At 38.2% G+C, this 14,226-nt stretch overlaps 1 protein-coding gene across 2 annotated transcripts; it reads right to left on the reverse strand.

Annotated features, from left to right (window-relative positions):
- Nucleotides 1-217: 217 nt before the first annotated feature.
- Nucleotides 218-8,137, reverse strand: LOC103859479. Of its 2 annotated transcripts, none has more exons than XM_033286439.1 (2): nucleotides 642-8,137; nucleotides 218-428 (listed from the first exon to the last, which is right to left on the reverse strand). In XM_033286439.1, exon 1 carries the CDS (start codon nucleotides 7,775-7,777, stop codon nucleotides 6,755-6,757), a length of 1,023 nt encoding a protein of 340 aa, XP_033142330.1. In that variant the 5' UTR covers nucleotides 7,778-8,137; the 3' UTR covers nucleotides 218-428; nucleotides 642-6,754. The 2 variants fall into 2 exon arrangements, with proteins under 2 accessions (XP_033142330.1, XP_033142329.1); XM_033286438.1 differs by having other exon boundaries at nucleotides 642-6,746.
- Nucleotides 8,138-14,226: the final 6,089 nt, after the last annotated feature.

Here is a 14,226-nt window from a genome sequence, read left to right on the forward strand (position 1 = left end):
TGACCATTATTTAGACGACGCTCTTGCATCCCCTTAGCATCATCATCAGTTTCATTTTCTTCATCGAGTCAATTATATTGTATATACTCTCTCCTCTTTTCTTTTAATGTGAGAAAGGGTATTATAAGAGAATCGAGAAGGTGTGTGCTACGTCTCAATTCTTAATCGTTCAATCAATGGTTAGGGTGTTGCACTTAAATTTTATAACATTGAAGCCTAATATTAAACCTCTGCTTTGTAGATAATAAAAGGGAGTAAGCAAATAACATGTTCTACACATGATTGTTCAAAACACAAAACATAAACGGTTCAAGAAACTAGAAAGCAACCACCAGAGATTAGAAGATAGAGCAAGACAAAGACTACTTAGATCTCTGTCTCATCTTTCTGCGCTTCCTCTTCAATCTCCTCATGCGCTTCTTCTTCCACTACACGACCAAACACAAAACAATGTCATAAACCCAACCAGTTTGTTTCCGTTTAAATCTAGACAAGAAAATGACAGAATCAAGAACTGTAACTTGAGATCTAAGCTTCTGATGTATCATCAATCCTAACGAAACTATATATGCAATGATGTATATTTGTTCTCTATAAGTAAGAGACTCAAATGCATAAGAATACATAGGAAGTTTTCGTACCTTGGCTCTCATCGTGAAATCGCCGAGCTGGGATGTTCAGCTGAGTTTCACTCGTCTCTCTACTATATATAGCTAGGGTTTCTACTTCCCCTAGCTTAAAATTGGACAAGGCCCTAATATTTTAAACGGGCCTAAGAAGGCCCATGTAAGGATGTGTAATTAATAAGCAGGTAATTATAGGAATAAATGGTAGAGAAGATTTAACAAGAATGATGCCAACTTAGAGTCTGCAACTTTAATGAATGCAAAGTTGCAAACCAATGCTATAGGCTGTGTCAAGTGGATGGCGACTGGAAAGATCTAGATATCTTCTCAGGACAGGGTTGGTATTGTAGTGAAAAAAATATGAAGAACCAATGATGGGAACAATGAAGAGCCGAAAAAATATTGTTTTACATATAAAATGTGAGATTTTGATTTGGGCAATAGAGTATATAAAAGTTGTTCAACGCCTCGATGAAGTGTTAGAGATTGTTCTGACTGGGTGCAAATAGTGTCTATGCCTCTAGAGGGATTTGCATTCTCGACACACTTGGGACGCATTTCATCACTATAATGAGTTTTCCCTACTTTCAGTTATTGACATAATTAACCGACATTAATACACATAAACTACAAAATTAGCACGAAGTGCTCGTAACCTTCCATCAACCATGATTCATGTCGACTAAACAAGTCTTTTTAGTTTCTTGTTGTTAATTTAGATTGTGTCGACAAGAAATGGTAGAGGAGATGAAAAACAAGACAAGAAAGTATGTAAGATGTACAGCTAGAGATATGAGAAGAAGACAAAATACATAACAAAGTGTTGCTGCTTCTTACACATCGACACATAGTTCCGGTTTTGACTTTAACAGTAATACATCTTCATTCCCATTGCAATCACTTGTACATTTTTGTCGCTTATTTCTTCTTTGTTTTTGTATTTTTGCTGCTTCCCATTCCTCACACTGTGCAATTTAGTTAAAGCAATAAATGGTTACTATTTGATGTGGCAATTAGTTCACTGTAGCGACAGCTAAGAACCCAGCTCAAGCTGCCCTCTTGTTTTTCTGCAGCCAATATATGCGTCCCCTTGTTTCATTCATATTCACTAAATGCCAATGTGTGTATATATAAAGATATAGATTTTCCATGCTCATAACAGAACTAATCGTATATAATCTTCTCTCCTTTTTTAGTATACTTTACATTTTAGAGAAACATTTTCCAAGTTAAAAAAAAATCAATGTAAAGTTTAATAATATTTATATTATACGACTTTTATATCATGTAGTCATGTAGATACCATTAGTTGAATTATGGTTAGTTAGACAATCAATGATATTTTTGTTTTGAAAGTATAAAAAAAAAATATTATAACTCTTTTTTATTTATGTGTACAATCCTATTGTCTAATAAAAAAGGATGGAGTATCGGTCAAACGAGAGGGGCTACCACCAAACTGATTTAATGCCGTGAAATTATTACTAGCTCTTTTGTATTTGATATATCCATCATATAGTTTGTCAATTGTTGCCGAATTTGGATAAGGACGTGCATTGTCCTAGTTCATAGAGTGGGTAGTGTCTCCGGCCATATATATTATAAATTCGTAACGTATATAATTCAAATCAATCTCACAGGACCAGTAAGATGTAGATTAGCTAGGTTTATAGGGTCTTATACTGGACTATTAATTTTGGACTTTATGTATTTACTATTCTATGAAGTGAAAACTATAACATGTTAAGTCTATTTGACATACTAAACTCGGTATATTTTCCTAACTAATACCTCCTTTCATGTCGGCCTTCTTTATTTAGGAGTTAGGCCACTTGTCGTGACACTATGTCCCAATATATCATGCAGAGACATCCGTAATAATAGATAGAAAAAGATATATAAAGAGCAAACAGACATTTGAATAAAAAAGACATTTGAATAAAAGCACCATGAGAATCAAACAGGAGATAGATAATCTATCAGAGGGCGCAAGACTGCCCACCTTCACGTTCTCTCCTTCATTTCCCCTACTTCATTCATTTTTTATTACCCTTCAATGTCTACTATATATATAGTATTTTATATGCTTTTTTGCTATCTGTCCCTTGATGCATATACATATTATAACATTTCGAAATGTAATACTGCATGCTCAATTAAGCTATAAGATAAATATAACGGCAAAAAAAACATGAATTCAAGTTAATGTTTAATTTACAACTCGTTGAGGCATAGATAACTAGCTACTTTCATTATTTTAAATATTTTGGGTAGTAATGCAACTCGTGAGAACATCCCTTTAATTGAGTGCAACTTAGAAATAAGTGGTTGAATTTTTCTATATCCAGTGATTAAAACTGTAGTTATACTGGACGTACGTTCTAATTTTTAGTCGAATGTGACAGCGAAAATCCAAATAATCACCAAGAGGACTATGGGTCCCCATAGATTCAAAAGTTAGTCAAGAAGACCGTAGAGAAGGTACTCTGCTTTGATATATTATGTACATGCATATGGCATATTAAACCTATAATCAAATGACATGCTCATACTATGTAAATTAGTATATTATTTTGTGTGACAAAACCACGTTCATATATGATTATAAATTAGTTTTACAGTGATTAAAATTCTAATAGTATATATTAATCAGAATTAGCATCAATCCAGAACTCCAAGTCTAGTTCTTAATTCAAGACTATGTTTTTAAAAAATTAATGTAATAAAGTATTTACAGTTAGTTATGTCACATTTTGTCATAGTTTTGTTACGTGTGCAACGATGGGAAGTTTGATTGTTGTGTACATCGTTTTTTCTAATGAATTTAAGACGTTTCTATTAATTCAGCTAACGCCGATGGATTTATTACATACTTGTCGTTATATCACCAGCTAGTAGCAATAATTTTTTGTCGCAAAATTTATACTCCATTTACTTACCATTCAAATACTTTTTTTTTTTTTTGAAACACAAACTTTCATTAACTTCAAATTCAAAGACTACAAAGCCAAGAGGGAATTAAACATCCTCTTGAAGAAAATTCATAAACTACACTAGCAAATAAAACCAAGCATGATAAATCTTCATATGAAGTTGACAGCGAATTCAATACTAAGATTGAATGCGTCGATAAAGCTTTCACGACAAAGTCGGACCGCTGAGAAATAGTCACAAGTGACGTTGAGAGACAGCCCTCACCAACGAGTAAAACCAAAGTAGTCTCGATTGCACCTTCAGGCCCCATACAGACCGCTCCACAAGGTAACAAACCGGTGAGTAAACTGAAATTAAAGCTCGGAAAAGAATCCGAGAAATTTTCTCCATTCATAGAAAGAAGACATGGTAATAAAGTACTCTCCACGACAGAGGAGGAAATGAGAGTTGTGCGCCGACAACATGACCTTACTAGCTTTCGATGGCTCAGAGCTGAACGCCGGAGTGGATTCCCACCTACATCGGACGCCAACTTTACAAATAGATGGCTCAAAGCTGGACGCCGGAGTGGATTCCCACCTACATCGGACGCCAGATTTAAAAACAGTTGTGAGATAAGGTATGTTTGCGGTGGTTGATGGCATGGATCTTCAGGCGGAGGCCAGACATGGGGGATGGAAAGGATGGAGCGGGGGAGAGAAATGTCGCTGGAGGATGATTGTCTTCTCGACCTTTTAAAAAACAGATCTGGTCGCCGGAGTGGAGTCCCACCTACATTGGTCGCCGGATTCGCCGGATTGACATAAATTGTCGAGAGAGGAACATGTGCAGTGACTCTAGACCCGACTCTGGTGAAATTCAAACCATCCAACAAGACAACAAAAACTTCAAGAGTCCTCAGCTTGAGTAAAGTTGAAACGAGGAGGTTGACGAAATCACACGCATAAGCCAAGGAGTGAGAGACCGAGAGAACCAGAAGGTTCTTCGGATCTACCAAAACGAGCTCGAGTGGAAAGAACGGCACGATGACGGTGAAGGTTTTGGATTGTGAAGAGGTGGCTCGATCCGGTGGATCCGGTGGGTCTGGAGGCTCCAGCGGAGGTGGAGGTCGGGAGCTCAGATCCATGAGCGAGGGGGCTCGCCGAGGAGGGTAGACCGTGAGTTTGAGCTGCAAAGGTTGCGTCGTCAGTGCTGGGAAAGGAAGCGGGATGACAACCGAAATTGCAGGCTCAAACAGGTCAGAAAAGGTCTCTCGCCGGTGAAGGGAAACACGGCGGCACTGAAGAGGAGGAGACGATGACATCAGAGAGTGGAGCTGTCACCGGGGAAAGCACCGGAGGGGAAGCTCATTCTGGAGATGCGGCTGTCTCGGTCTTCGTGCCTGGGAGAGAAGATGAAGCTAGGGCGAACTCCTACACTTACCATTCAAATACTGGAGTGGTGTTTTTGTAATGGAACAATTATACGTGTTTGTAGCCCCCATCTTTGTTCTGTGATATACGCTGATATTACTGCCACTAAACTGAGAGGTGGAGACGAACGAAATATCCAACGGATGGGATTGAAAACACCATGTTTCGAGAATGACGAACAACCTTTATTTGTGATGATGTATTTATATAGAGACAAAAAATTATTGGAACCAGTCTTTATTTACTCGAACAAAATGCAGCTACTGACATGTTTCTTCACGCTTTGACCATTCTTGGTTATAAACAAGTTCTATTATTTCTAATTAAGGGTATCTACTATATCTCCGATAGTTTATCTCATTTTCTTCTTTCGAAATGAAAGTAAATTTAAAATGAATTTGTATTTTGTTCCAATGGTTTTTTTTTTCATTTTTCCTTTCAAAAAGATTTGTTAAATATATTATATTAGTACTACTTATTATTAATACCAAAATGTTTATTATTTTTTATAAAACTTACGAATTTTACCTAAATAAAAATTTATTTGAACTAAATCTTCATTATATACATATAATTTTAGCTCTAAAAATATATAATAATTTACATAAATAACTGTATTAGTAAAGTATTAATAAATGTAAAAGTATAAAAAACATAAATATTAAATATTTTTAGTAAAACAAATTATAAAAATTTCAAGGACTAATTTATAGATATAAAAGTTTAACACTAAAATGAGTTTATGAATAGTATTTTTTCAAATTTCAAAGAATAGTATTCATAAACTCATCTTCCCTCAAAATAGTGTATCTCTGGAATTTTTTTTCTTGTTTTTGATATTTTCATCAAAACGAGGAACCGTTAGAAATGATCTAAATATGATATTCATGGCTTGAAGTTATATTTTGAGGCGACCAGCGTCCTTATACTTTAAAATCTACATGTCTAGTCTATAACAATCTATATATTTATCATGGTTTACAAATGATATACGCATTCTTCATGTATTTTATCGGGTATTCCAGCCAGTCCTAAAAAAAATATTGTTTGATCTGATTTTTTCTTTCTTATATAAATGTGGTTTTGTTTCAAGGAAAAAATCAATAAAAATAGTTTAGCACATTATCAGGTCTCGCATACCATTTGACCACCTTAATTAATGTATGCAATAATATACGCATTGGAGATCAAATATGTAGCAATACCTGATCTGGACCAAACACATGACCAACCACAGTTAAAGCTGTCTCTTCACTCAAATTATTACACTAAGTTGACACTGACTATAAAATAATACCTAGGGTGCAGTAGATGAAGTAAGCCGATACGGAGAAGATTTGCATTTTGGATTGTCTCTAACATGCAGAATCATTAACCTTTTTTTATAGGGAGGTTAAGATAAAATTAACAAAAGCTGTCGCTCCCCTGAAGTGTAAATACAAGTATGATACTAAATTACTAATAAAGTACAATGGTACGTCGATAACGAGCCAAAACATTTTTATATTATCTAAACATGTGGTTTAATATCTTCGAATATAAACCCTCTGAACATGGGAAGCACTTCTTACTCTTGCTACAGTATTTTAATGACTGTCTTGTTTTCTCCAGTTTCGAACAACTCGCTCCATGCAGAACCACAATAGAAAATCATATATTTCTCTTTATTTACATTTTGAACCCAAATCTAACCTCATCTGATGAAACCACCCCCACTAAAACGAAGCTCTTTGCTACTAAAGCCGGTACAAGTACAAGTTGAATCCGGTTTAGCTAGTCGGTTCAAGTCTTGGTACGGTTCTTGGTAATGTTGTTCCCAGACGAAGAAGTGAAAAGCTGGCCAAAGGTGAGACCTGGTATCGAACCACCACCACGGAGGGAAGAGACAGGAACATTAAGAACAGGAGTGATTCTCACATTAGCAGATTGAGATCTCGGCATCCCATGGTGATGCTTCATTCTTGGTCCGCCTGTGAAGTTACCTGGACTGCTAGAGCTTCTCTCGAGCCCATGAAACACGATCTTCCCCGAAGCATTTAGTCTCGGACTATCCGCCGTCACCGTTAACACCCTCTCCGTCGTTTTATCAGACGGTGAATGACGTCGTAGCTTCCTAAGATGGTGGTGGTGGGCACGTGACTGAGCAAACGGGTTTGGAGCGTTGTTTGGTTTGTTGTCGTGGTCTAGAGAGAGCCTAGGAGCGTCGTCGAGGTCGTGGCCGGAGGAAGAGGATGAGGAGAGGGAGAGACGTGAAGAGGAGATGGACGTTGACGTCTCCGAGATGTCCGAGTCCTTAGAAGATTTGGAGCTTCGGTTGAGTAAATACCTAAACGACGCCGTTTTGGAGTTTGGAGTAGAAGAAGACAACCGCGAAGGCGGCGAGGACGCTTCTTCTGGCGTTTTGGTGAGTCTCTTAAGGCCTAGAAGCTCACGCCATCTCATGGTGCAACGAGGAGCTCTAGGAGAGAAGGCGTAAGGATCAGAACTCTCCATCTCTAGTCTTCGGCATGGTTTCGCCGCCGTGTTAATAGACGTTGTTATAGGCTTCTCTCTCGAACTTACCGCGCCGGAAAACTTAAGTGGGATTAGCTTGCCGTCGGAGAAAAGCTCGTCGGCGGTTAACATTGTCACGGGATCTTCGAGAAGAAACTCAAAGTCTACAGGATCTTCGTTTTCTAACTTAGGATCCGACGGTTGAGATTTTTGGCTCATCACTGACATTTTGGAGCTTCTACAAGAGTAAGTCGCCGTTGATAGCTTCTTCTCCGGCGAAGTACCAACATTGTTAACGCAAACCGTCGCCATTTACAGTCGAGAGAGAGAGAGAGACAGAGAGAGAGAGAGAAAGAGGGAGAGAGTGTTTTTAGGGTTTGCGGAGAAGTGGCAGTGACAGAGACAAGCAATATATACAACTCAGCTCAGAGCACCCACAATGGTGATACCCATTGTGGAGTCCTTAGGATTAGATTAATCTTTTTTGTTTTTTTTTTTTTTTTTTTAATTGTTAAGGACTCTTGTGAAAAATAGGTGTACAATGGTGAGTCCGAAGTTGGGATCCTTAAGAAAAAAATAAATTTTTGTTGTGAAATATAATTTACACTACAAGAAAACAGCGGTATTCTGACGGACGTTCCGACGGAAAATGAATTCCTCGGAATATACCGAGGAATTTCCGAGGCAATTCCGAGGAAACACAAAATTTGGCTTCCTCGGAATTTCCTCGGAATATTCCGACGGAATTCCGAGGAAAATTCATCTCGTCGGAATATTCCGACGGAATACCGAGGAAACTAGTATTCCTCGGAAAAAACCGATGAATTCCGAGGAAATATTATAGACGTTAGAGAGCCGTTGGAGAGCCGTTGGGGGATTTTAAAAATTCCGAGGAAATTCCGACGAACTAGCCGTTTGCATCGGAATTCCGTCGGAATTTCCTCGGACTGTCGGCAGGATTTCAACTATAAATACAAGCACCCCTCTTCCTCTTCATTCACTCCATATCTTCATCCTCCCTCTCACTTTCTTTACACACGAATTTGATTCATAAAAAACATGTCTTCTTCAAATTATTTTCGTTCTTGGATCGATCGACCTCATTTGGATCCGAACACGAGATTGCTTACGGAAGAATACCAACAAGGTATAACCGAATTCATGGGGTTAGTTCACCGACAACCGGAAGCAAAAACAGGTATGTTAAGATGTCCTTGCTCTAATTGTAAAAATAAAAAAGTTATTAAACAATGGGATGTTTGGACTCATCTATATTTGAGTGGGTTTACACGAAGTTACAAAATTTGGTATCATCATGGAGAAACTGATTATGAACATGGTAGTACTAGCGAACCTCAGCCAGCGGTTAGATTAGAAGATCCAATTAGAACGGATGTAGATTACGGTGTAGGTACTGAGCAGATGGTAAATGATCATTTTAGAGGGGAAGATTTACCCAATGCCGAAGCTAGGAGATTTTATGATATGTTGGATGCTGGAAAGCAACCATTGTACGAAGGTTGCAGAGATGGTCATTCAGCTTTATCATCTGCTACAAGATTGATGGGCATTAAGACGGATTATAATTTGGCTGAAGACTGTGTGGATGCGATTGCTGATTATGTAAAAGGTATTCTACCCGAAGATAATGTAGCTCCTGGCTCATACTACGAGGTTCAGAAACTCGTAGCTGGTCTTGGTTTATCGTATCAGGTAATAGATGTATGCAGAGACAACTGCATGATTTATTGGAGGGCGGATGAACAGCGGGTTTCATGCAAATTTTGTGGGAAGCCTCGTTATAAAGATACGAGTGGAAGAGTTCCAGTACCATATAAAAGGATGTGGTATTTGCCTTTGACGGAAAGGTTGCAGAGGCTGTATCTGTCTGAACGCACAGCGCAACCAATGAGATGGCATGCGGAGCACTCAACAGATGGTGAGATCAGACATCCTTCAGATGCAAAAGCGTGGAAGCATTTCCAATCAAAGTATCCCGACTTTGCGTATGAGAGAAGAAATGTCTACCTTGGATTATGTACTGATGGTTTCAGCCCGTTTGGCAAGAGTGGAAGACAGTATTCTCTATGGCCAGTCATTCTTACACCATACAACCTACCCCCAAACTTGTGCTTGCGACGAGAGTTTTTGTTTCTCTCGATTCTCGTTCCCGGACCAGAGCATCCTAAGAGATCACTTGATGTGTTTCTTCAGCCACTAATATATGAGTTGCAACAACTATGGGCTCAAGGTGCTGAAACATACGATGTTTCGTGTAAAGAAAACTTTCAAATGCGGGCAGTACTAATGTGGACAATAAGTGATTTTCCAGCATATGGTATGTTATCTGGATGGACAACGCATGGAAGGCTATCATGTCCATATTGTCAAGATAACACTGATGCTTTCCAACTAAAACACGGAAGGAAAACGTGTTGGTTTGACTGTCACAGGAGATTTCTACCACCAGATCATCCATATCGTAGAAGTAGGAATTTGTTTACGAAGAACAAGAGGGTGTTTGACAGTCCACCTCCGGAAATTCGTGGGAAAGATTTGAAGACACAACTTAGAGATTTTGGTGCAGAAAGGACGCCAGACGTCGGTGGACATGAGCATTTTCCGGTAGATGGTGTTGGAAACCTACATAACTGGCACAAAAAAAGTATTTTTTGGGATCTGCCATACTGGGAGGATCATCTACTAAGGCATAATTTAGATGTCATGCATATCGAGAAGAACTTTTTTGACAATCTCATGAACACGATCCTTAATGTTCAAGGTAAAACAAAGGATAATTTGAAGTCAAGACTCGATTTAGTCGATATATGTGATCGTTCAGAACTTCATGTTGATGAGAGTGGTAGGGCTCCTTTTCCCATATACCGACTTGATGCAGCGGGAAAGGATGCGTTCTTTGATTGGATTTCAAACGATGTGGAATTTCCAGACGGTTACGCATCTAATTTGCGTAACTGTATCGACAGAAAGGAAGGAAAGTTTACTGGCTTGAAAAGCCATGATTGCCATGTAATGATGCAGCGCCTCCTTCCGTTTGCCTTCAAGGAACTATTACCACGAAATGTTCATGAAGCAATTGCAGGGATAAGTGGTTTCTTCCGCGATTTATGCACAAGATCAGTGACTCTTGAAGGTATTGAAAATTTGAAGACTAACATAGCTGTGATTCAGTGCAACCTTGAGAAGATATTTCCTCCCTCATTTTTTGATGTTATGGAGCATCTTGTTATTCACCTGGTAAGAGAATTGGAACTTGGTGGTCCTGTGCAGTATAGATGGATGTATCTGTATGAGCGGTATATGTTCCATTTGAAGAAGATGGTGAAAAATTTAAGTAGGGTGGAAGGGTCTATAGTCGCACAGATGATCAATGAAGAAACTTCAAACTTTGCCGAGTACTACTTTCCAGCAGAAGTTCAGACCAAAAACAGAAGACCTGCTCGGCATGATGATAGAGGCGAACGGGCAACATATCATTGGAAGGTTCCAGACATTTTCACAGACGTTGGACGACTTAGCGGAAAACCAAAGGACCGTCGACTTACTGATCAGGAGCGCAGTCATTTGCAAACATATTTACTCACCAACTGCGAAGATGTTCTTCAATATGAAAGGATTTTCATGGCAGAAAAGCGGTTAGAATATAGATACGCCACAGAGACGAACTAGAAGAAATGAAGCAGAGAGAATTTGGTGGATGGATGTTTACTTATGTGAGTGATGGTTTGGCCAGAGGTGAAACATTTGACGATTGGATACGCGAGATGGTCGTTGGACCAAACTTTGTTGTGAAGTCATATCCGAGATTTTGTACTCGAGGATATGCATTCACAACTCAGAAGAGAGACGTTCGAGTACGACTTACGATGCTGGTGTTTGTTCTGCATCAGGAGATGATGTATACTACGGACACATAAATGAGATTTTGGAAATCAAGTATTTGGGCATGGTTGGATTGCGCTGTACTGTTTTCTATTGTGACTGGCACGACAACACTCCAGATCGAGGTGTGAGAACAGATGCATTTGGTGTTACATCAGTAAATTCAAGACGGAAGCTGCAATATTATGATCCTTTCATTCTTGCTTCTCAGGCCGATCAGGTTTGTTATATCAAGTACCCCCGGGTAAGGAACAGAGATGATCCATGGGTTACTGTTACAAGACTCAACCCGAGAGGCCGAGTTCAGGGAAGTTCTGAGCTGGAAGACCCACTACAACCAAGCACATCCGGCAACTTAAGTGCAGCAGAAGATTTAGGTGGAGTTGGCCTTGTAGTCGATTTAACCGACTTCGGAGAAGAAGCCGCCGTTCACGTAGAGGATGAACCAGTGATTGGAGAGTTTCACCAAGATCCAGATTCAGATTCATCTGGTGATGACGACTCGGAAACAGACTAGCGTCGACCTTTTTTTTTTTTTTTTTTTAAAGGAAAATTCCGAGGAAATTCCGAGGACAAATAGGTTTTCCTCGGAATTTCCTCGGAATAGATCTTCTCGATTGAAAACCCAAAGTTCCTCGGAATTTCCTCGGAATTTTCCGAGGGAATTCCGAGGAACTCTTTATGTTCGTCGGAATTTCCTCGGAAAATTCCGAGGAAATTCCGAGGAATTGGGGATTTGATTATAGATTCTTTTTCCTCGGAATCTCCTCGGTATATTCCGAGGAAATGCCGACGAACATAAGGATCTCCTCGGAATCTCCTCGGTATATTCCGAGGAAATTCCGAGGAACTTGGGGTTTTAAATTGAAAACAACGTTTTACGGATTGAATAACACGTATATAACCTTCATTAAGTGTCATAACCAGATTATGATGTTTGGAACTATGAACTTTGGTGTTTTATCCAATAACAAACACTTTTTACGATTACATGAACGAAAACCACACAACATAAGAGAAACACTTATACACTTTAATAAACGGTAAAGGGAATACTTACAATTATTTTTGAAATTGTGTTATTTCATGGTTTATGATCATCTATACAAAGAATCCTCAATGGTATGCATTATAATTGTATAAGAAATGAAATACGGCGAAAATAATCGATGTTTTAAAACCCCAAACCCTGGTTCCTCAGAAATTCCTCGGAGATTACCGAGGGTATTCCGAGGAATCCTTGTTCGTCGGAATATTTTCATTTAACCGGGTTAACCTAGCCGCCAAATATTTCGGGAAAATTGAATCAAAGAATTCCGAGGAAATTCCGACGGAAATATAAAATATTTCCGAGGAAATTCCGACGGATAGTTTCCGTCGGACCCCTCATAATATTAGGGCGAGCCCGATCTTCTTCCCCATTTCTCTCTTTCTCTCCGCGCCGCACAGCCTCTCCTCTCGCGATTTCCGGCGACTCCACCGTTCTCTCTCGCGTTTTTCCGGCGAATCTCCCCTAATCCTCCCCCATAATCATGTAAGAACCCTATCCCACTCTTTTAGGTTAGATTTGTATGGTTTTTAAGTAGATTTGATGATTTTGGAATGAGATTTATAGATTTTGTTAGGGTGAATGGTAGATTTGTGTAAAATCGAGTTTGATTATGTATTTCACTTGATTTGAATTTTTTTTTTAGTTTTTATTAATTTTGTGGTTATAAAAATCGAATTTGAAATTATATATATATATTGAAAACGTTTTTTGTATATAAAATCTATTTTTTGCATTTTAAATTCATTTATATATTTATTAAACATTTTTAAAATCTATAAAACTTTTTTTAAGATTAAAAATCATTTATATAATATTTAAAAACATTTTTTTTGTGGTTATAAAACGTTTTATGTATTTTATATGTAAAATATAAATTTCTATATTTATTAAACATTTTTAAAATTTTATATGTTTTTGGGATTTATTTAAACTATTTTTAAAATTTTTAAACTATTTTTTATTTATTAAAACTTTTTTTATTAATTATTAAACTATTTATATTTTTGTGATTAAAAACTATAATTTTGAAATAGGTTTTTTTTTTTAATTTACAGGTCTAATGATGATCAGATCCGGCCTCGCCAGCGTCGTAGCCGGGGTGGTATGGGGAGCCAGTCTCGGGGTTCTTCCAGCCATGTTCAGGATTCCGTTTCGCCCCACAGCTCATACCATACATCTCCCTCTCCATTACTCGCTCCTGCTGCTCCCGCTCCCGCTGCTGCACCCGCTCCTGGTCCCGCTGCTGCACCCGGTCCTCCGGGAGTGATGAGCGTTGCGGAGTTGGTTCGACAGCCCGGTCGTGACCATCTTCCCTATCTCACTGAGTATCCACATGGACATGGTCAAACATGGTAATTTAAACTTTTATTTTTTATCCTTAAAATTTGATTGATTATTAATAATTTGTTCTTTTTATTAGGTTCAACCGATCCGGGAACGGGATCAGCGCATGGATCAACCGTATGATGTACTCTGCCCTCGACAAGGGACATCCGACTTTCACTCACTTCCCGTCGAGAAGCAGCATCTGTGGTTTCGTCAGTTTGCGGTAAGTATTCAAAATTTTTACTTATATTTTTTATTTATTAAAACTATTTTTTGTGATTATTAAACTATTTTCTATATTTATTAAACATTTTAAATATTTTAAAAACTATTTTTTTAATTATTTAACTATTTTTTTAATTATTAAACTATTTATATTTTTGTGCTTAAAAACTATTTTTAAACTATTTCAGCAAGAATTCAACTGGAATTCCGATGATACGCTCTCTATCTATAACCATTTTGTCCATAAAGTTATGGA

This window comes from Brassica rapa, chromosome A03 (genome assembly GCF_000309985.2).
Source record: "Brassica rapa cultivar Chiifu-401-42 chromosome A03, CAAS_Brap_v3.01, whole genome shotgun sequence".
In the NCBI taxonomy this organism is placed as follows: domain Eukaryota; kingdom Viridiplantae; phylum Streptophyta; class Magnoliopsida; order Brassicales; family Brassicaceae; genus Brassica; species Brassica rapa.